The following is a 24,605-nucleotide window of genomic DNA, read 5'->3' on the forward strand; positions in this document are numbered from 1 at the left end:
GTTGTGTTAACTATTAAGTGACCCATTTCAAAGACACCTGGATGGCTCAGTCAGTTAAGCATCTGTCTTTGGCTCAGGTCACCATCCCAGGGTCCTGGGGTTGAGTTCCGCACCGGGCTCCCTGCTCAGCCAGAAGTCAGCTACTCCCTCTGCTTGCTGCTCTCCCTGCTTGTGCTCTCTCTCTGACAAATAAATAAATAAAATCTTTAAAATAAATGAATGAATGAATGGATTTTTAAGATAACCTGACATAGTGACAAGGGACACTACTGGGCCTTATATTCTAGTGTATGTGTTGTCTTCCTCACTACAACATAAAACCCCAGGTATTATATGTAAGTGTTGAATCACTAAACTGTGCACCTGGAGCTGGTATTACACTGGATGTTAAATTAATGGAATTTAAATTAAAATGTTAAATTTTAAAAAATAAAACATTATCAGTAGCCTGAAGCGCCCCTTCTGCCCTTTTATCCCTGTCTTCCTCAACTATCTCAATTTCAGGTTTTGTCTTTTTCTGAATTTTATGTAATTAGAAATCATATAAAGTTATATCTGACTACTTTCATTCTAAATAATGTAATATGTATTTATGTTGTGGCCTGCAGCACAATTTTTGTATTTTTACTGTTGTGTAGAATAACACATCACACAATTTGATTCCAGTATAGTAACTCAACAATTCTATACATTACTCAGAGTTCATTATGGTAAGTGTACTTTTTTTTTTTTGGTAAGTGTACTCTTCATCCCCTTCACCTACTTCACCCATCCCCCCGACCCACTTCCCCTCTGGTAACCATCAGTTTTTCTCTATAGTTGAGTCGTTTCTTGGTTTGTCTTCTTTTCTCACTTTCTCATTTGTTCTGTTTCTTAAATTTGCATATGAATGATATACAGTATTTGACTTTATACTCTCTAGATCCACCCATTTTGTTGTAAATGGCAAGATTTCATTTTTTTATAGCTCAGTAATATTCCATTGTGTGTGTGTATGGATATGTATATACATATACTGTATCTTCTTTATACACTCATAAGTCCAGGACACTTGGTTTGTTTCCATGCCCTGGTTATTGTAAAATAATGCTGTTATAACCAAAGAGTGCATATATCTTTTTGAATTAGTGTTTTCATTTTCTTTGGATAAATATCTAATAGTAGACTTATGGGTCATATGGTAGTTCTGTTTTTAATTTTCTGAGGAAAATTAAAATAATTAAATTATTTTATAAAATTAAAATATAATTAAATTATATTTATTTATATAATTTATATATTTATATAATATATATAATTTATATATTTATATAATATATATATAATTAAAATACCGTTTCCCACAGTGGCTGTGCCAGTTTGCATTCCTACCAACTGTGCACAAGGGCTCTTCCTTCTCTACATCCTTACTAACACTTTTTGATTTTAGCCATTCTGACAGGTATAAGGTGATATCTCACTGTGGTTTTGATTTGTTGAGCATCTTTTCATGTCTCTGTTGGCCATCTGTATGTCCTCTTTTGAGAAGTTTGTTAATTTCTTCTGCCCCCTTTCTAACTGGATTACTTGGTTTTCTGGTGTTGAGTTATTTAAGTTCTTTACCTATCTTGGATACTAACCCTGTATCAACTATGTCATTTGCAAATATCTTCTCCCATTCACTAGGCTGTCTCTTTGTTTTGTTGATTATTTCCTTTGTTGTGCAGAGACTTTTTATTTTGATGTAGTTTCAAGAGTTTATTTTTGGTTTTGTTTCCCCTGCCTCAAGAGACATACCTAGAAAAGTGTTCTTTCAGCCAATGTCAGAGAAATTACTGCCTGTATGCTCTTCTAGGATTTTTATGGTTTCCATTCTCACATTTAGGTCTTAATCAAATAGAGTTTATTTTTGTGTATGGTTTAAGAACGTGGTCTAGTTTCATTCTTTTGCATGTAGCTGTCCAATTTTCCCAACACTGTTTGTTGAAAAGACTTTGTCCAATTGCCTATTCTTGCCTCTTTTGTTGAAGACTAATTGACCGTATAATTGTGGGTTTATTTCTGGGCTCTCTATTGTGTCCCATTGTTCTATGTGTCTATATTTGTGCCACTACCATACTGTTTTGATGACAGGGGTTTTGTAGTGTATCTTGACATCTGGATTGTGATACCTCCAGTTTTTTCTTTTTCAAGATTGCTTTGGCTATTTAAGGTCTTTTGTGGTTCCATATAAATTTTAGAATTATTTGTTCTAGTTCTGTGAAAAACTGCATTACACAGTTTAATCCACTTTTTAATGGACAGACATTTAGACAGTTTATGAATAACAATGCCATAAATATTCTGGCATATGCCTTTCTTAGCACATATGTGCATGCATGTCTGTTGGATATACAACTGGAAGTAGAACCAATGTGTCACATAGATAATGGCATACGTTTGGCTTCAATAATTAACACCAGTTTTCAATAGCATAGATATTTCACACAGGAATAAATCTAATCAAAGATGTGTAAAACTCTATATAAAACACTATAAAACATTATGGAGAAAAATTAAAGATGAATTAATTAAGAAAGGGATATGCCAGGGTGCCTGAGCGGTTCAGTGGTTGGGTGTCTCTGCCTTTGGCTCAGGTCATCATCCCAGGGTCCTGGGATTGAGTCCCGTGTTGGGCTCCCTGCTTGACAGGGAGCCTGCTACTCCCTCTGCCTCTACCCCTTCCCCCCACACGTGCTGCTTGCTTCCTCTCTCTCAAAAAAATAAAATCTAAAAAAAAAAAAAAAAAAGAAAGGGATATACCATGGTCATGGATTAGAAGACTCAATAATGTAAAAATAATAATTTTTCCCAAATTGACCTACAGATTAAAACTTAAGACTTTTTAAAACTTAAAAAGATATTCAAAGGGCTAAAACTTTTTTTTTTTTAAGATTTTATTTATTTATTTGACAGACAAAGATCACGAGTAAGCAGAGAGGCAGGCAGAGAGAAAGGAGGAAGCAGGCTTCCTGCCAAGCAGAGAGCCCAATGCGGGGCTCGATCCCATGACTCTGGGACCATGACCTGAGCTGAAGGCAGAGGCTTAAACCCACTGAGCCACCCAGGCGCCCCAGGGCTAAAACTCTTGAAAAACAAGGAGGGAGGACCTGTTTTGTTGGATATCAAGCTACATACTCTAGCAGACTGATGGAATAATATATAATATCTTGAAACAAAAATAAAATATAAAATCTAGAAGAAGATCCATGCATATAGGGACACTAGATAAATGAAGAAGTTTACCCTGCAGATCAGTGGGGAAAGAACTGCTGTTTCAGTAAATTGTGTGGGTCAGGTGGACATCAATAGGGAAAAAATGAACTGTGACCTTACAACTTCATGCTATATCCAAGAACCAATTCCTGGTAGACTCTAGATCTAAACATGAAGTTTCCAAAAGACAATGTTTTTTGTTTTTAACAATAGATTATCTCTAACATCCCAACAGACTTGAGCATTCTGAGCTCAGTATCCCTTTCTAACTTTCTGTTGCTATACTAGCACAATACCCAGCATGTAGTGGGTGGTCAACATGTATGTGCTAAATTAACACACATGGATTTAATTGTATGGTTATAGTTTCTGGTATCCAGGGAACTCAGAAAACAAACTAGAGATACCCAAAGCTCAGAATGTAGCAAACCATAATTAAACACATGCATATTTATTTTCACTACAGATTGAAGCGTAATGCAAAAAAGCACTTAAATATATCTAACGATTCTGGCAACTCCATCTACAATGCTTCTGGCCTTAAAGCAGATTCTCCTTCCTTGGTATGGCCACACTGTCAAGTTGTATGATTCATCTGACGCTCACTGTATGAGGAACGGCAGGGTTTTCACACATCCCTTTCCTTCCCCAACTGTTATTTTCACAGTTGCTCATTTTTGTCTTTCCAGCTTCAGCTTAAACAGAACCTCTTTAAAGAAGCCGACCTTGACCAACCCACCTGAGTAGGAATTTTCCCCCCATTTGCCTATTGTCCTCTATCATACATTCTATTCTATGTTTTACATCACAGTCCCCATTACTGCTTTTCATTATTTATTGACTGCATATTTTTAATCGCCTCTTTCCCCTATGAGGTTGCAAGCATCACAAAGGTAGTAACTCTCAGTTTTGTTCAATACTCTAACTAACCAGAAGCCAGTACACTGCTTGGCACATGAGAGGTGCTAAATGTGTGCCAGCATCTGTGTGACACATTGGTTCTACTTCTAGCTGTATATCCAACCAACATGCATCATATGCACCAAGAAGGGCATATGCCAGAATATTCAAGGCACTGTTATTCATAAACAATCTAAACACTCAAACAAATGAACTTTATGTTAAAATTTGAGTAAACGCCTTAACTATCTAAGTATTTTGAAGGTAGAGAAAGCATTTTAACTCCTTATCCTGCATACCAGCAAGTTCTATGGCCTGGAATGTATAAGGCATGCATTCCTGAAGTACTTATTTACTGAGCAGCAAAATAAAAACACTCTTACCTTGCCAAAGCTGCCTTTCCCAATAACTTTCAGGAAATCAAAGTCTGTTGGTTTAGCACTGAAAAAATGAACGATGACAAGAATTAGCCTCCTAGAAACTGGAAAGATGTTAACTTTTAAACATTTCTTAGCACCTCACTCTTTACTAAGAAAATGCTGGGCAAAAAACATTTTAGCATGAAGACTCCAGGTTTCACATGTGTAGTTCCTCATCTTGAATATAAAATAGGTAATAATGGATAATAGTAAATATCTCCTTGCTGATAAGACATTTTACAACTTTATTAAAGCCTTGTTAGGTTCTGCTTAAGACAGATTTCATTAATAGTCCCTTTGGGAGAAAAGGATATATATATATATATATATAGTTTTGAAGTCAATTTTATTTAACCATAAACCTCACCCATGTTGTTAATAAGGACACTGAGTAACTATATAAATTAGTAATACATTCCAAGGACTACCTCATCTGGCAATTCTTTGGACATATAATATCACTTATTGTACATTACACATAGAAGACCTCTCTGCTTATTCTCATAGATGGTAATGCAGGAAATCCAGTAGAGAAACCAGAAGGAATACTACTTTTGTCCTTTATTTATATTGATCTGTCAGGTGAAAACAACATTGGCTGTAGGTACGCAAAAGAACATGGCAGCAGAAAGTGGAGCCAAAGCAGCCAGAAGAGCTTTTTCCTTCAACATACTCTGAATCCCAAGTTGGACTAGGGAGAGGAGAATAACTCCATTTAGATTTTAAACTTCCTTTATTTTTCTTAAAGATTTTATTTATTTGAGAGAGACCACAAGCAGGAGGGGGAGGCAGAGAGAGAGGAAGAAGACCTCTCCTCTGAGCAGGGAGGGAGCCCGACATGGGGCTCAATCCCAGGACACTGAGATCATGACCTGAGCCAAAGGCAGACGCTTAACCAACTGAGCACCCAGGTGTCCCTAGATTTTAAATTTTCTTTAATTCATCACTGAGATAAGTGGTCAATTCAAACATGAGAGTAACACCAGGTCTAGGTTAAATAATAACAGGTAAAGATTAGGGAGATAAATAGTTAACTAGGCTCAGGTATTTTTCTTCTTCAAGAATCTGCTCTTTGGACTACTTTGTTCTTGAATGATATGCTGAGATACTGAAAGTTTTTTTTTTAAACAAATGTAATAGCAAAAAATCATGCAAATTCCTCAAACATAGTAAATAGGCTAACTGAGGCAGTACCCAAGGCCCCAGTGTTAATTGTTGGTGACAAATCCTAACTGAAAGTCAGTTTCTGTTTCTGCGCTGCCTGACCAACTCTGTGTTTGGCAACAAAAAGCAGCTCAAAACCAAACCTCCCCTTCCAACTACCACCTCCCCCATTTCTTTGCTCTCCTTTGCAGTAAAACTCCTCAAGTAAGAGATCTAAATTCTTTGTCTATTCCTGCTATCCTGTCCTTTAATTCTCTCTTGAACTCCTTCCTATCAGGGTCTATACCCACCATACCACTGAAATGGTTTGCAAAGGTCACCAATGACTTATCAAGTCCAGTGGTCAATTCTCAACACTTACTTGCTTTACCAGCAACATTAACAGAGTGAATTACTACCCTCTTGAGACACTTTGTTCACCTGATTGTGTGACATCACATTCCCAGTTTTTCTACCTTACTGCAGTGCTGAATGACCCAATCTTTTGGCTATTTCTTATCTGTCTTTACTCAGTAAGTGGATCAAAAGGGTGAGGGAAACATTACGTCCTGGGATAAAAGACAGACTACTTGAGAATGAATGCAGTGAACCTGAAGGATCATTACAAGCCAAGTACAGCAACACTATACGTTCTCCAAACCATGGCAGATACCACTCATCAGTCAGGGCACTCCTCCAGCTGAGCCAAGATGTAGCCCTGGAATCCTTTGCATTCAGTGGTCTAACTTGTAATGAAATGCTGGAGTTGACATTCAAGATGAAGTCTGTATTTGCCATTCCTGCTCTTCCTCAAAAATGCCTTCCCTGTGCTCAAGCAAATAAGGGACTATGAGAGGAACTGGTTAAAGCAAGTTTACTACCCTTTACTATGCTAATGTCCATCATGACTCCTCTGGAACAAGCTGGCTGACAACTAGGGTTGCATCAGTAACACTGAGTACCAGTGAGAATACCCATTAAGCCTGTATGGATGCTTCTGTCAGAGTAACCTCCCAGGACTTAAGATCTCCTTAGAAATAAAGTCTATTGGCTTCACACACACACATGCACGCACATGTGCGCGCACGCATACACGCATACACACACACACACACACACCCACACCCGAGAAAAATAACAGCGAAACAGCAGAACCTAATTACAATTGGTGGATTTAAAAACTCCTCAGAACTCTATCAAAGCGATGCAAAGCTAGAGCAGTAAAACAGGCAAGCATATGATAGTATTATATTCACTATAACTATGGTTATTATATTTTTCAGGGTTCTAGTTAAACTGGTCTAATTAAAGTGGTATGTACATACAAATGCACAAAAGAAGGTCTTCTCAGAATTCAGTTAGAGGAGGTTTGAAACAGACTTACTGAGGATTTCCAGATGGTCCCAGGTTGATGTTCTGTGAGGTAGAGTGTAGCTGTTGGGATGAGGGGAAAAAAAGCAGTAACGCTCTTATTGGAGCTTCAAGGTTATCAGTCAGTGAATGTTTCTGAAATAAAATATACTAACTCTACCATAAATATTGGATGTATTGCATGAAAAAGAAGCCTGAAGTCCTAATTCTTAATGAATGCAGTAACTTATTTGGAAACACACAATCAATATAATTATGATAAATTTCAAGAGCAGTTGTAAGGAAAATCACAAGGCAGAAATAAAGCTCACGGGTGGCAAATGAAGTACACTGGGGAAAGCTCCTTGGACAAGAGATAGGTGTAGAAACCAAGTTTAGGAAGGATCATTTCTACATTTAAAAAGCTAGTTAAAATGGCTGTCTGTTTTTTCAAATTTTCAAATAATTGTTTATTAATTTATGATATGGAAATGATAATATCATGATGATGAAGACTGTAAAGCTGGATTGAATTATAGGAGACAGACCTATTTCTAAATCAAATACATGTAGATAAGAGTGCTTTTCTTTCTAATTCCACCCTGTAGTCAAATAAAAATTTTAGATAGCCTTTTCTCTTTATAATAATTAATATAGTAAATTTGATCCCTAATATTAATTTAGAAGTAAATCTTTACTTGCTATGCCATAAAGCAATTTAACTAAAAAAAAAATTCTCGCTCACTAATTAATAATCAGCTAGAAATTTAACCCCAAATCTTGTAAGATTAATCTCATGATCTTTTTAACATGAGCACTTTTTATAAAACCAACTGTAAGTGAATTCTGCTTCACATAAATTCCCTTTGAGATTCCTTATGCATAGAGAATTAAAACAGTTATAGATATCCCAAATATGCATACTTTTACTACAGCCCTGCATAATTATCCTTCAAGTAAGCTATAGATACGAGCTTTAAAAAATTTTTCTTTAATCAGAACCAAAAAATTTTACCTAAGCAATTTTTTATTAGAGACATACATGATACAGATTTCCACTTAAATTCATTTGAAACTTACAATCTCCAGAATGCAAACTACTTTTAAAAATAAAGGGCAAAAGTTCCTAAGCATAGTACATTTCTTAAACAGTAACAATACTGGCACCAGCTTTTAACTTATAAAACAAAATTTCCTATCAATATCTCTACATGAAAAATCTTCATATAATACATTTTCAGCCCCCAGAAGACAGAAATACAGAAGACCACACAATCTAGCACAAGACAAAAAAAAAATGTATAAAAAATCTTCGAGAAATGAGAAGCATCCTGTTGTGCCGTAATTTTAACATGGAGGAATCTTTTCTGTTTATATATTATAGTGTTCCAGAGAATCTGATAACATAATACAAACTAAGCTACAATTTTGATACATTTATTCTTTTAATGAAAGTGCAGAAAACTGATGGATCCTTTTTTTCTTTTTAAAGATTTAGTTCAGAGGGAAAGGAAGAGAGAGCTCAAGGGTGAGCAGGAGGAGGGGAAGAGGGAGAGACTCTTCAAGCTGACTTCCCATTCAGTGTGGAGCCCCATGCAGGCAAGCCCACAACCCATGAAATCACGACCTGAGCCAAAACCAAGAAACAGTCACTTAACCAACTGGGCCACCCAGGCCCCCCCAAATTGGATCACTTTTCCATTCAATTAACTCTCCTCATATAGATGAGGGAAGAGGAATTCAATAAGCATGGATTAAAGAATAGGACAACCTATATGCCCTGAATCACACCGAGCAAAATGATAATGAATTATTGGGAAATATAATTAGCTAACTTTTACTCTATCTACTATTTTTAATGATTATACTAAACCAAGGATGAGATATAATTTATTAATAGTTTATATTGTTAATAAATTTTGTTTATTAATTATAATTGTTTATTAATTAATAATTATATTAATAAATTAACAATTTATTAACAGTGAACACTAATAAGAAGCATAAGTTTCTTGACAGTTTTTGGCCTCTACTTTTCTCTCACTAAATAAGGTAAAAGGTCCAGATGCCCTGAAAGATATTTTCTGGCTATTAATTAAGTTATCCATTTAGAAGTCCTTAACAAACAGCTACACCAGGGTGCCTGGGTGGCTCAGTCAGTTAAACATCCCACCGGGGATTTCGGCTCAGGTCATGATCTCATGGGTCTTGAGTCTGAGCCACTGATTAGGCTCTGCGCTTAGCAGGGAGTCTGCTTGAGATTCTCTTTCACCCTTTTCTGAAGATTTTTTTTTTAATCCATATTTTAAAACTGCAAGAGATCCTAGTCCAAGTTTCTGATTTTATGGATGAAAAAAGAGAAAGGAAATGAAATTCAGATCTGAATGAAACATGGCAGAGAACAGGGACCAGAACCTGGGAAGGTCTCTTTAATCTGGTTCTTTCTTCAAAACCAGCTGTCTCCTACAGCAAGGAAAGTTATTTTTCAAATGACCTAAACCTATATCCTCTCAACATGATTGCCAAGCAAAACATGGAAAATCAGGGTTACATACATTTTATTCTTTATAATATTTTAATAGTTTCATCTTTCTCAATTAAAAATATATACTCATAGTTGGAAAATATGGAAAGAAAAAATGCTTTTGAAAAATCTATAACTGGGGTGCCTGGGTGGCTCAGTGGGTTAAAGCCTCTGCCTTTGGTTCAGGTCATGATCCCAGGGTTCTGGGATCGAGCCCTGCATCAGGCTCTCTGCTCAGCAGGAAGCCTGCTTCCAACCCCTCTCTCTCTGCCTGCCTCTCTGCCTACTTGTGATCTCTGTCAAATAAATAAATAAAATCCTAAAAAAAAAAAAAAAAAGAAAAAGAAAAATCTATAACCTTATTAACCAATGATTTTGCAAATATTACAGCAACTTCATTTAGTTTTTACATAACGTTAAAAAACTGACTGGAATAATACTGTGAGAATATGCCTATAAAATTTTATACCCTGATTTCGGATAACAGTATGTCAAAACTTATTATCCTAAAAAATATTCTCAAAATGTACATATGGGGACAAACATTATTTAGTTAATATTTAAATTGATCCTAATTTTTCATATAAACTGTACTACAGTGAGTATTCTTTTCTGTGTGAAGAAACATTTCATTTGCATCAACTCCTAAATAACTTGAATATTTTCATGTTTGGTAAACATTGCCAAACTGTTTTCCAAAAGAGTTGCATAACATTATGCCAATGCCAGGAAAGCCTGAGGGTGCCTACTGTGCTCTACCCTTATCAGTCCTGAAATATTTTATTTACTTTACATTTTTGTTAATTCGGCAGAGATAAAAGTCTCTGTTGTGCAAATTTCACTTGCTACTGGCACTGATGGATTGAACATTCCCCCACATATCTATTTACTAACAGTATTTCTTCATGCCTCTTTTCTCTTAATCTACTGGGGTCTTATTAAGTGTCCTTTTCAAAAATCCATTTGTATGACATTTTTATATAATATTTTTCCTTCTTATGCCTTATTTATACAAGTGCTATCCTAGTTTGTTTCCCTTTTGACAAGCTACACAGATCTAAAATTAAAATATCCTTTTATGTTGTCCTAGAACCAACCATGTCACAAATGGAAAAGATAAATCAGTTCTCTAAACCGAAAACCCTCTTGTGGCATCAGAGATGGAAAATTACAACTTTATAGTAGTCACAAAAAAAGAATAGGCCTATTTTCCAAATGAAGATTGTTAGCTGTGCGACAGTAACATTCTGATTCATGTTATCTTTTAAATCACAAAAACAGAACCATGACAAAATAAGACATTATAAAGACAAAAATACCCTTCAACCCAACACCTTTGATTTTTATGTCTATATTAAGCAAACATACAGAGTTTTCATCACTTTTTAATTATAAAGGTGTTACCATGTTTATATATACTTTTTCATTATAATTTTAATTGCTAAATAATAATTCTCAGGGCTAAGTTTTATAATTTACCTTTCTCACTTCACTTTCTAAAGTAAATGTTGAAAACATCTTAATAATATGCTACAGCTTATTCTATTTATCTATTTGTTATCACAATTGATTAAAAAAAATAAGAATATTCTAGTCTTGATTTGGAACACATACTGATTATGTGCCTGTACCTACAGGAATAAGACTTAGTTGATGCCAACTGGCATATGTATAGTGATTGGCTTTCTAAATATAAAAACTTAGCAATGTAGAGGAAGAAGTATTCAATTAACATTCTGGTTGAAAGGCCTTTCCTGCTGGTCAAAATTCAAAAAAACAGCTTAAGTGTGTTAATGATTATGAAGATATATAATGATGAAAAATTAAGATGTAAAGTAAAGGCAGAATATAAAATTGTACATACTATGCAATTAAAATTAGGTAAGTAAAAAATACTTATGTATTAAGAGAAGATTAGAAAGAAAACCACTAAAATATTAAAAATTACTGCCTCTGGTTAGTGATAAGAAAGCAATACATCTTTTTTTTTTTTTTTTGAAGATTTTTAACTTATTTGACAGAGAGAGAGTGAGCACAAGCAGAGGAGTAGTGGCAGGCAGAGAGAGAGGTAGAAGCAGGCCCCCCAAGGAGCAGGGAGCCAGATGCGGGGCTTGATCCCAGGACCCTGGATTGTGACCTGCACCAAAGGCAGATGCTTAACCGACTGAGCCACCTGGGTGCCCCTGCATCTATTTTCAAAATTTCTACTAACAAACTTTCTACTACTCTTCCTACTAAAGGCTACCATGTATTGCTTTTTTATCACAGATGTCCTCATTTTACAAATTTTATAAGAAATAGTAATCAGTAAAAGGTGTACACATTTGTTTTTATGTATTCTAGAGAGTAGAAAATTTACAATGGATGAAATTACATAATTTTAAGTATATGTTGCCGTAAAGTTGCCAGTAATTTCATCTTTGGGGAATGGTATTTTTTCTTTAAAAAAAAATACAATCCCTCTTACTACCTTCTGAGTACTTCTTTCATCCTCATCTTCAGATGGATCTGACTGATGTTTTGGACTGTCCATTTGAAGGAATGCTCTGACATCTGGACTAAAAACAAAAATTAACTTTATTATGACTTTGAAGGCATTTCTATAGCTTTTCTCCCTTTTAAAATGAAAATAACCACAGTAATATTTGAAGAATGAAAGCCAATACAATCCATCAATATTATTATAAAAGGAACAAACTGATTAATTTTTTTAAAATAGGGAATTCAACAAATGGTCAAAGATATCAACAAGGCAGTTCATAAAGAAAAAGACCCAAATGGTAAGGAAGATGTCTAGCTTAATTAATAATAAAAGAAATACAAATTAAAACACTAATAAGATGTCATTTTATGTCCATTAACTGGCTAAAAGTTAGAAAGATAACATCAGAAGTTGGTATGGATATAGGGAAAGAGACACCCTCATGCATTGCTAGTAAGAATGTGAAATAAGGCAACTTTTCTGAAAAGAAATTTGGCAATACTTGGTGAAACTGTGTCTGCATTTTTCCTGGGCCCAGAAATTCCAGTTCTAGGAATAAACCACAAAAAAAAAAAAAAAAAATTATGTGCAGTTTTGAAAGACACATAACTAGGATACTGATTGTAACTTTCTAATAGTTAATCAAAAGCAAAATAGACATCTGCCACTAGAGAAATTAGTTAAGAAAGCTATGGTCACTGACCACAGAGAATTCTACTCAAGTCAGAAACAAGGTAGCACAGTATCATTTTTGTATATATATATTAAATATTCACAGACATGAAGCAATACTCAATAAAACAAATTCCAAAGACATAACAAATACATGAAAGTGGGTATCAATGGGAGGGATGAAGAGATGGGTAGGAAGATCAAACATGAAGAGAAAAAAATGAGACTAAAATACAAGAGAGGCCTTGGTGCACTAATGCACTGAGAGGATGCATTAATGACAACCCTGAGGGATCATTTAATCCCTGTAACTGAGGTATCTCTTCCTCACATTGTCTTTAATGATTAAGTAAAATATACATTCATTGTAGGAAATTCAGAAAGATGAAAAATAATTTTTAAAAAATAGTAGGGTTGATGAGAACGTATAACAGCCACAGTGGAAAAGAGTTTGGCAGTTCTTCAAAAAGTTAAACATAGAATTTCCATGTGACTAAGCAATTCCATTCCTAGGTATGTACCCAAGAAAAATAAGAACATATTCACACAAAAACTCACAAATGTTCATACCAGCATTATTCACATAGCCAAAAATGAGAAATAACCCAAATGTCTATCAGCTACTGAATGGACAAACAAAATGTAGTATATCCACACAATAGAATATTATTCTGTCATAAAAAGGAATGAAGTACTGACACATGATATTCCATGGATGAATGTCAAAAACATTAGGCTAAGAAAAAAAAAAAAGACGAAAAAGGTCATATATTATAAGACTGCATTTATATGAAATGTCCACAATAGGCAAACCCATAGTGATAGAAAAGCAGATTAGTGGTTGCTAAGGGTTGGGGGAAAGGAGGAAATTCAAAAGTACTGTTAACCCTTCAACAACATGAGAGTTAGGGACAGCAATGCCCCATGTAGTTGAAAATCCATGTGTTACTTTTGATTCCCCCCAAATTTAACTACTGACAGCTTGCTGTTGACCTAAAGCCTTACCACTAACATAGCTGATTAACACTTACTTTGTAATATATGTATTACCTACTGTATTTTTTTTTTTAAAGATTTTATTTATTTATTTGACAGAGAGAGATCACAAGCAGGTAGAGAGGCAGGTAGAGAGAGAGAGAAGGAAGCAGGCTCCCTGCTGAGCAGAGAGCCCGATGCGGGGCTCGATCCCAGGACCCTGAGATCATGACCTGAGCTGAAGGCAGCGGCTTAACCCACTGAGCCACCCAGGCGCCCCTACCTACTGTATTCTTAAAGGAACCTACAGAAAATGTTATTAAGAAAACCATAAGAGAAAATGTATTTCCAGTACTGTCCTGCAGGTATCAAAAAATAACCATGCATAAACAGACCCACAGTTCAAACCCATGTTGTTCAAGGGTCAATTGTAGTCTCTCTGGAGTGATGGTGTTACATTAGCCTTGAGGCAACAGAATTGGATAGTTGTGATGGTTGTACAGCAATGTGATTATATTAAATACCACAAAACTGTATACTTTAAAAATAATTAGAGGGCGCCTGGGTGGCTCAGTTGGTTAAGCGACTGCCTTCAGCTCAGGTCATGATCCTGGAGTCACGGGATCAAGTCCCGCATCAGGCTCCCAGCTCCACAGGGAGTCTGCTTCTCCCTCTGACCTTCTCCTCGCTCATGCTCTCTCTCACTCTCTCTCTCTCAAATAAATAAATAAATAAAATATTTAAAAAACAAAAAAATAAAAAAATAATTAGAAGGGTGAATTATATTTATGTGAATTTTATCTCAATAAATTTTTTTTTATTCTCTTTTTAAATTTTTTTTTAGACAAACCCTTATGTCGAGGGAGGGCTGACTTTCAATAGATCGCTGCGAGGGAGCTGCTTGCTCTGCTATGTACGAAGCCCTGACCCAGAAGCAGGCCGTCTCCAAATGGTTTAGCACCAGGTTCCCCACGATCATGTGTTGCGTGACAGGCGAGGAGAGGGGCGGCCTCCTTTCTGGCCTTGCCCTGTTTCCTGAGATGAGGGGCTCTCCACACCCGACCCCAGTCCTGACACGTGGAGGGGCACGCCGCGCCACACAAGGCACATGCAGTGGTCTGCCGGCAGGGACCACAGTGTACCAGCCATCTTAGGCCATCCGAGGCCATCTGAGGCCACCCGAGGCCAAATGAGGCTCTACGGCGTTGCCCTATCGTTCGCCTGGATGGGATTCTGATGTAGAGGCCCTGAGTCATAATCCCACAGATGGTAGCTTCACCCCATTGGCTCCTCAGCCAAGCACTAAAAATCCTCAACTAAAAAGTTGAGGATCTTCAATCTTACCACACAGAGGCAACTTTTACTAATGTTGGTGATATTTTATTTCAATTTTTTTCCTGCACTGTTAAGACCATCCTGTATTTAAAATATTTTGATCTTAACTACTTTTCACCTAAATATTACATCGTAAACATTTCCCCATGTTGTTAAAGACTCCTTGTAAACAGTCACTCTTGATAGATGTATGATGTTGTATAAGAGTACACTAAATGTTACTCAATGATTCTTCAGTTTTAAGATATATATATATATAGATGTCCTCCAACTTTTTACTATACAATTTACACTGCTATAAATAATGTTGCAATTGATAATCTTCATGCACAACATTAGAACTGCATTTAGCATTTTCACTATAGATTTTTAAAAATACACTGATTTATAAATAATTTTCAGGCTTTAAATACAGTTTGTTAAGCTGATTTCCAGAGAGATTATACTAATTTATTCTTTCCCAGCAGTATATGAACATTGTAAAAATTCTCTCTAGCTCTTATTAGCATTAAATATTAGTTTATATTACTATCTTTAATAATATAAGTGAAAAATAGTAATTTAAAGAAAAGGCACTCAACTTTATTAGTAATCAATGAAATACAAATTAAAGCAACAGTAAGATACCACGACCCACTCATCAGAATGACTAAAACTGAAGAGACTAACAATACTAAGTGTTGGTGAGGTGAGCAGTGATCTCAGACATGGATAGTAGAAGTATTATCTGGTACAATCACTTTGGAAAACATTTTTAACATTATCCCCTAAGGTTAAACATATACACTGCAACCCAGAAGTTCTACTCCAGATTTGTCACATGTTTGCACATTTGCACATGTGCACAAAAAGACATGTTAATGGCAACATTATTCGTAACAAAATAAAAATAAATGTGCATCAGCAGTAAAATGGATAAACTGGAGTATATTCATACAATGGGTTATTATACAGCAGTGGAAATCAATAAATTCTATTTGTCCAACAACATATTTGTGTTTATATTTGTGTCCAACAACATAAATGACTCTTACATGGTTGAAAACAAGCCAGATAGAGAATACATACTGTATGATTCCATGTATTATAAAGTACAACAATGGCACCTTAATCTATCCTGCTAAAAATCAGGAGAATCATTATCTTTGGGAAGGAGGGAAGGAAGAGAGTTTCAGAGGAGGCATGTGAGGGGTTTCCAGTGTGCTCATAATGTTCTATTTCTTGGCCTCAGGGGTGGGAACTTAGATGTGTTCAACTTCTCATAGTTCATTAAGCTGTAAAATCATGATTTGTGCTCTTTTCTGTATGTGTTATCCTGCAATAAAGCTAAAATAAGGTATTTTTACTCTTATTTGCATTTCTTATATAAGGAAATACCAGTTTCTCTGGTAATTAATCAGCCACTTGTATCTCCTCTTTTATAAATCATTAATGTGCTTTGTCTATTTCTTTTGGGGTCTTAAGTTGTACTATCTGTACAAGCTCTTTCTATATTAAGTATATTTTATCTATTGTCCTTTACTATGGGAAGATTTTCCTACATTTTTGGTTTTTAATTTCACTTGTGATTTCTGGTGTTCAAAAGTTTTTATTAAGTCAAACATCATTGTTTTACTTTACAATGCATCATGCACTCTTTATTTGCTCAGAAAACTCTTTATTTAATCTAGAAATCAGAGATGTAAGTATTAACCTATCTTATTCCAGTTTTTAAATAATTCTAAACATAAACTTTAATAAATAGTTTTAAAATAAGCAAGCAGAGGTATTTTTATTTTTTAGGTAATCTCTACACTCAACACGGGCTTGAACTCACAACCGCAAGATCAAGACTTACACACTCCACTGACTGAGCCAACCAGGTACCCCATTAAGTAAAGGTATTTTTAAAGTGCATTTCCTTAACACAGGAGGAACAGGTACACACTAGGTGTTCAAGATACACTTGATGATTGGCTTCTCTTCTTGCTCTCTCTAATCTATTTCATAGTTTGAGGTATAAAGTAAAAGTGTGAAAATTAACAAAGCTCTGTCAACACCAAGCTGAGATTCAGAAAATACAAAATGTCATTTTTTATTAAAAAGAAAATGTCAGTGAGAAATTAAGTTTGAAAAATCTCTTGGCTATTTATTTTTGAAATTCTATAAATGTCCTATACCCTGAATGCAATGGTGGCATTATCAGGTATATAGGTACATAGAAATCCATTAGGCTATATTCTTAAGAATTATGTATTTTATGGTATAATGTTAAAATGAAAATAATCAAATTGATTAGGTTATATACTTAAGAATTACGTGTTTTATGGTATAATGTTAAAATGAAAATAATCAAATTGCTTTTAATTGACTTTTAATACCAAATATAACATCTCTGAAATGCTATAGTTCCAGATCCAGAATCAATATTTAGAATTTAATACATAGCGGTAGAGGTTCTGAGTAACACTTCAAAATGCCAGGAGAAATAATCACCAGCAACAACATTTGCTCTATATTTATTCCATGTGAGGCTCTGTCAAAGAAGACAAATTCAACCTCCTGATTTATGAACTCTATTTCAAACAAGCCACTAATGTGACAATCTGAAGTAATCTCAAGTGCAGACAGCAAAAATTAATGGTTAGGGAGTGGATCTAAGCTGAAGACCCAAAAATGAAAACACATGTCAAGCCATGGATCTACCTGTATGTTCCTAGGTATTTCTGATATGACCCCTTTCCAGCTTAGTAGCATGAAACCCACACAGGGCTGGGAAAGCCCCTCATGTTAAGTGGCTGCCTGCAATGCTGGGTGGAGAAGGCTTGGAGACCTTGTCTGGGTCAACAGAATACTGCTCCAGGTGGAACAAGGATCGTGGCATGCGCGCATGACCCTTGCCAACTCCTTCAGCCTTATCTCCTTTCTGAAAACCTACTCCATATTCTTGTCACTGTGAAATGTAAACACTTAAATGTCTTCAACATGTCCGGCTTTTTGTAGATTCTGTTACATGTACTATTCCTTTTCCCTGGATGTACTCCCTACCTTTTCTTGAACAACTGCACATCCTTTAAATCCCAGGAAGGCTTGTTTGCCCTCCGCCCAAGGAAAACTGGCTACATTTTTCTCCATTGTCTTCTAGTACCTCTATCATAAAACTTTCTTACCTTTAATTGCTTGTTTACATGTCTGTTTCTCCCACTAGACTGGGAGCCTATGCCTCTGGCAGGTTTTTTCATTACCAATGCATACAGCAGATACTTAATAAGTTCTTTTTAAAAAAAGTTTTTATTTAAGCCAAACTATGGAAAGAGCCCAGATGTCCATTGAGAGATGAATGGATGAAGAAGATGTGGTGTATATGTGTACACATACACATGCACACACACACATAGATGCACAATGGAATATTATGCAGCCATCAAAAAAAGAAATCTTGGCATCTGCAACAACATGGATGGAACTAGAGGGTATCATGCTAAGCGAAATAAGTCACTCAGAGAAAGACAATTATCATATGATCTCACTGATATGAAATGAGACAAAACCAGAGAGGGAGACAAACCATAAAAGATCTTAATCTTAGGAAACAAATGAAGGATTGCTGGAGAAGAAGAGTATAGGAAGATGGGGTGGCTGGGCGATGGATACTAGGGAGGGTATGTGTTGTAGTGAGTACTATGTATTATGTAAGACTGATGAATCACAGACCTGTACCCTTGAAACAGATAATACACTATATGTTAATTAGAAAAATAAATAAATAAATAAATAAAAATATATAAATCAGCTCAGCCCTTTGGCTGAGCATATGTCAAAAAAACAAACAAAAACAAAACAAACCAAACCCCAAAAACCAAACAAAATAAAATTCTGATGAGCAATTTAAAAAAAAGTTTTTATTTAAGTTTGAGCTAGTTAACATATAGTGTAAATATTAGTTTCAGGTGTACAACATAGTGATTTAATAAATCCTTTCTGAATATAATTAGAAAAATTACATTACTCTGCACTATGTAACTCTGTACTATGCAAAGTTCTTTCGAGTTTAATCTACAAAGCTAATACAAGTACAAAAGAAAGAAAGACAATAATTAGGGCCTTGAATTGATGGGGCCTTGAGTTGATGGAGGGAAAAGAAGATTAAGAACACCAGGGGAAAACTGCTTGAGGATTTTACAAACACAGCACAATAATATTCCAAGGAATGTATAAAATCTTTATCAGTAGCTTATTCAATATTCTTAGATTTGGCTTCTTCAAAACACAATGACAATTACTTACTGGTTGTAAAGTTCTGGATACCTAACTAAGTTCTGAATGAATTCATTCAGTCCTGCTCTTCTTTGTTTAATAAAATCTGTTAAGAGAGACATAAACTATTAGGATTATTTATGTCAGACTGTGATTATCAATACAGTTATGTAACAATGGACAATGAAAAGAGTGCATTTTGATCAATAAGCTATTTCTTAATTCATGTTTCTTGATATACAATAATACTTAAAAATATATATATTTAAATATATAAATACAATGATTATAAAATTAAAATCAAGCAGAAAACATATCTCCCAAAAGAGAACTCTCCAAAGAAATGTCCAATTTAGGTTCTAAATAAATTCACTATAAAACTTGGAGAGGGGCTTTGCTTTGTCCAACTCCTCAAGTACTACCAGGTAATGAATAAAAATTAACACAATGACACTGGTGTTGGAAAACTGCACTAATTTTAAAAAGTAACAAGAATTACTGGAAATCCTTGTAACTGGTTAACTGAATCCTTGTAACCAGTTACAAGGATTTCCAGTAATTCTTGTTACTTTTTGGTTAGTATCACCAAAACTTGGCTGCTAAAAAATTCCCCCTGCTAAACATCCCTTGAAAAATACAATGGAACAATTTTCTAAAAAACAACTGTCTAGCAACTTCAAAGTGTTCTGACTTGATAATTGAGGATTATGCATCAGCAGGTTAGCAATAAAGGTTAAGCACAAAAGTTTCTTCTAATTAAAAATACTTTATTCAAGCATCTTTGCTACTTACTAGTTAACTGATCTTGAACCTCTCTGACATTTAAATCCTTACTTGTAAAATGATACAATTTTAGACCTCTTAATGCTGTTATAGGATTGAGACAATGCATATTAGTTTACAGTAAAATGTCTGGTAGACAGAAAGCACGATCTTTAGCTATTACCATTTTTGTTATTGTTGTTGTTATTTATTGTAGTGTTACAAATCCACCAACCTAAGCCCTAATTCTTAAGAAATATACTCTAAAAATGGAAAAAAAAAAAAAAACCAGAACGCTTGAGAAAGTGTCTCAAAAGGTGAATTTCTCAATAAAAATCTATAAACAATATTCAACTCAAGAATGAGTTTTGGTTTAGTAAAATGGTTTCTACTTAATAAAGGTTTTAATGTACAATGTTTGTCACCAAAATTATGGGTTGTTTCTAGTCACTTAGGTTTATTTCCATTTCTTAAAGGTAAGGTATGGCTATAAAAGAAAAAAATATAAGTCAGATCTGGTCTGTTAGATCCAAATGCACTTAGTACATTTTTCTTGTCCAACTGTGAATTTCTTGAAGAATTTCAGGATGGTATCTTATAAAACTCTTCCAAGGGCATTCTTCTATTTACCACAGTGTAAAGCTTAGGTGACGTTTACATTAGAAACTACACTTGAGGGCGCCTGGGTGGCTCAGTGGGTTAAGCCTCTTGCCTTCGGCTCAGGCCATGATCCCAAAGGCCTGGGATCGAGTCCTGCATTGGGCTCTCTGCTCAGCAGGGAGCCTGCTTCTCCTCATCTCTCTCTGTCTGTCTCTCTGCCTACTTGTGATCTCTCTCTCTGTCAAATAAATAAATAAAATCTTAAAAAAAAAAAAGGAACTACACTTGAAACAGTTATTTTTCAGGAACTGAATGTAGTAATATAGGAGAAAACTAAAAATGAATGACTACATTTGAGATAGAGAAAAGTTAATGATTATAGGGATGCAGCTCTAACCTGTTCTGTGGATACTTACTAAAGGTACATTTTACACTGGGAGATAATTATAAGAGTAAGTTTCTTTCTTTAGTTGAGCTACAGCCCATGCTGCAGTAAGTATAATTAGAACTTCCGTTTCATTGCTGACTTTGAACAGTTTTTGAAAGCCCTATGGAAAACCCAACATGAGAAAGAAGTCAGTAATGAAAAAAGAAGCCCTACAGTAGTCAGAGATTTGAGGAAATTCCAAGCTTAATTTGTAGATAAACATTAAGCATGCAAGTATCTTTAAAAATTCCAGGTAAGATTAAAATGGATACAAGTCCATTACTGGGTGAATCCCAAGAATTTATATACAGCTGACATACTGTCTTTAAGAATTACAGGTAGAGATTAATATATAGAGAGAGAGACTTGTGCATAGGGAGAGGGGGTGGAGGGGAAGAGGGAAAGAATCCCAAGCAGGTTCCACACTGTGTGGGATTTGATCCCACAACCCAAGGATCATGACCTGAGCTGAAATCAAGGGTCAGATACTTAACCAACTGAGCTACCTAGGAGCGCCTGGAGAAATATATTTTTAAAAATCTCTCCAATGAAGAACTTAAGTGAACTTATCTGTTGTAACTCAAAAGAAATTTCAATTAGAGACTGAAATCAATGCTTAGACAATAAAATGAGAGGTTTAGTCTTTAGAGTGCATATGAAAATGACCTATACAGATTTCTCTGTCATTTCACTACTTTAAGAAAAATCAACCAAGAGGACACAATTTCCAATACTGTGGGACAGCGGGAAAAAAATCACCAAACTCTGAAGTAAGGAGGCCTTGGGTTTTAATCCTAATACTGCCACTCGTGGCCAGCATGCCTAATTATATTCACCACCAAAAGATATCTAGAGCCCCCAGGGACCAGATTTTTTTTTTTTTTCCCAGTCCTAACCCACACTTTTCAGGTTAGGAAACAAGTTTAAGATTTTTGTAATGTTCCAAACAAGTTATCTAAAATTTTAAAATAACATGTACATAATAATATTATGAATTTTGTTTTAAAAGACAGCATGCATAAATCAGACAATAAAATGAAAAGAGAAATAAACAAACCTGGATGAATGTAATTCGGCTATATATTAGCTGTGTGGCTGATCTTTGCTAAGTCTCTACTTTCCTCATGCATGAAATGGAGGTAAAAAAGCTACTTTACAGTTAGGAACTCAAATAATGGCACAGTTATTATTATTACTACTGCTACTATTATTATATTATTGAATTATTATTATAAATATTGTTATTATATGTTACTATTATAATGGTAGCAGCATTTTAAAAAACAGCCTACTATAGGGAAAGAACACTGGAATCAGAGTGTAAGATGTAATTAAATCTCACTTGTGCCACTGCCTAGTTTTCTAACCACAGACTCCTCCCTTTAATCTGTCAAGTAAGGGATAGAATTAGATGATCTGTAAGCTCTCTTTATAGCTATAACATTTTGGGACTCAAAATAAAAGTCACCCGAGTGAAGGAAAAAAAAAAGGAGTAACATGGTTAACAAAATTACTGTACCTAATTCAGAATCCTCAACTATTTGAAAGTTTAAGTTCTAAGAGAAGTGATTTTTAAAATCTTTTTTTTTTTAAGATTTTATTTATTTATTTGACAGACAGAGATCACAAGTAGGCAGAGAGGCAGGCAGAGAGAGAGAGGAAGGGAAGCAGGCTCCCTGCTGAGCAGAGAGCCCGATGTGGGACTCGATCCCAGGACCCTGAGATCATGACCTGAGCCGAAGGCAGCGGCTTAACCCACTGAGCCACCCAGGCACCCGATTTTTAAAATCTTTAACCTAATATTAAGTAGACCTTCCAAAATAAGTGACTAGTTGAAAATAGCATGCATGGATACATTTGTTCATTTGTTCACCAATCACCTATTAGACACTTCACCCTGTACAAGGCACTAGAAATATAAAAATGTTTAATTAAGACATGGTACCTATACTCAAGAAGTTCAAATTCTAGTGGAAAACAAATTTAAACAAGTCACTACTTCAGCACACCAAAGGAACTAACAGAGAATTCACAAGCTGCTATGAGAGCAAAGAGGCTCCCCAACTCTGCCCAGGGACTAGCACTTAAGAAAAATTTCCTGAGGCACTGGTACCTACACCAAGTCTTATGAAGAACTAGATGGGTACAATGTCTTGGCTTCAGAAGGATGCAAAGACTAGAATAATAATGGAGAGTTGTCTTTTTATTTTGTACAAACCTATTTCTCTTCAATTAGTAAGGGTTAAAGAAATAAAAGTGGTTTATACACAAGCCGTGGAAGGATCATGCCTTTAAAAAATATTTATCTTTAGCCCTTAACCAAGTGTTATTAAAGGTACTTAACTGATGTTAATTGATGTTTTTGTGAATGGATAAATAAAATACTGAGCAAATAGTTATATATTCTAACATTCATATTCTCTAAATTTCACAAGCTCTATCTCTTATTGGACTCACATTGATTTTGTTATTTTGTATACTTATTTTTCAGTAGTTAAGATAAAATAAACTTTTTTTTTAAGCTTCAAAAAAACAGTAGTTTGTATACTGACCTCAGGATCCTACGGGCAAAAGACTTGATAGTAAACCATTTAGAATATAAAAAATATAGGTATCTCTGTGCTCTCTACAGAAAGATCCTTAAATTCAAAATGAAATTTTAACTCTGGAAATTACAGGCAAAAATAACTCTTAAAATCTACCTTCAGATATATAAAACTTATCTTAGAGAGGTTGTCAACCATCAGAATCAAGAAGTGAAAACAAGAATATGGAGACATCCTCTTATTAAACTATGACATAAGAACACAGAGATGTCTTTATCTTTTTGTCTTCTTCCCAAGACGAAATGAAATGATTCTATTATTAGGTTCAACTAAGGGCTCTCCAGAACTCCAGCCTGAGTTCAAGTCTCTATTATCAACACACAGTTCGACTCCTCTCAGATGTCTTCCTGCCACTTCACAGTAATTCATTCTCTCGTTCACCCAGGCTTGACACCTCACTTGTCTCTCATTCTCTTCTCTACATCTCCTTTACCTAAGCAATCACCAAGATTTCTTTTAAGATTTTCTTTACTTATTTGACAGAGAAAGTAGATTTCTTACAGATTTTTCCTTACAAGAGTTTCTACATACTGCTCCATTTGTAGCTCATTTCCACACCAGTCTTTGTTCTGATTATCTAATGTAAGGTCTATCAGAACAGTCCCTTAGCCAGTGTTCTAGCCTCTATCTTGTCTCTTCTCTCTGCTGTGCCTACTGTGTATCACACACTGTCGATTTCACGTCGTTTTTCATACTCACTTTACCCAAATAGGGTAGGTACTCTAGGACTAACATGTTGTCCATGTTGACGTTTTTCAGCCTGTGCTCTGCAGACACATTTCACTGCTCTACCAACAAAGCAGCTCCCTTTTTATCTGTTCGAGACAGGACATATTCTGCAAGAGATATCACTGGGAAAAAGCATTCTGCAGCTAAAAACAAAATGAGTACAAAGGCACTGACCTGTAGAATCAATTCTGCAGAATGTCCAATCTAGCTT

General features: G+C 35.2%; 1 protein-coding gene across 7 annotated transcripts in view; it reads right to left on the bottom strand.

The window, feature by feature from the left end:
- The window catches only part of SGK3 (serum/glucocorticoid regulated kinase family member 3), a 153,499-nt gene that overhangs the window by 29,781 nt on the left and 99,113 nt on the right, over positions 1-24,605 (bottom strand). For all 7 annotated transcript variants that reach the window (XM_047723588.1, XM_047723587.1, XM_047723589.1 and 4 more), the window contains 4 exons: positions 19,301-19,376; positions 12,041-12,128; positions 7,081-7,130; positions 4,518-4,575 (listed from right to left, as the gene is read on the bottom strand). In XM_047723588.1, the coding sequence (XP_047579544.1) occupies positions 4,518-4,575; positions 7,081-7,130; positions 12,041-12,128; positions 19,301-19,376 (272 nt within the window). The remainder of the gene's footprint in view (positions 1-4,517; positions 4,576-7,080; positions 7,131-12,040; positions 12,129-19,300; positions 19,377-24,605) is intronic.

The sequence above is a fragment of the Lutra lutra genome, chromosome 4 (assembly GCF_902655055.1).
Source record: "Lutra lutra chromosome 4, mLutLut1.2, whole genome shotgun sequence".
Classification (NCBI taxonomy): domain Eukaryota; kingdom Metazoa; phylum Chordata; class Mammalia; order Carnivora; family Mustelidae; genus Lutra; species Lutra lutra.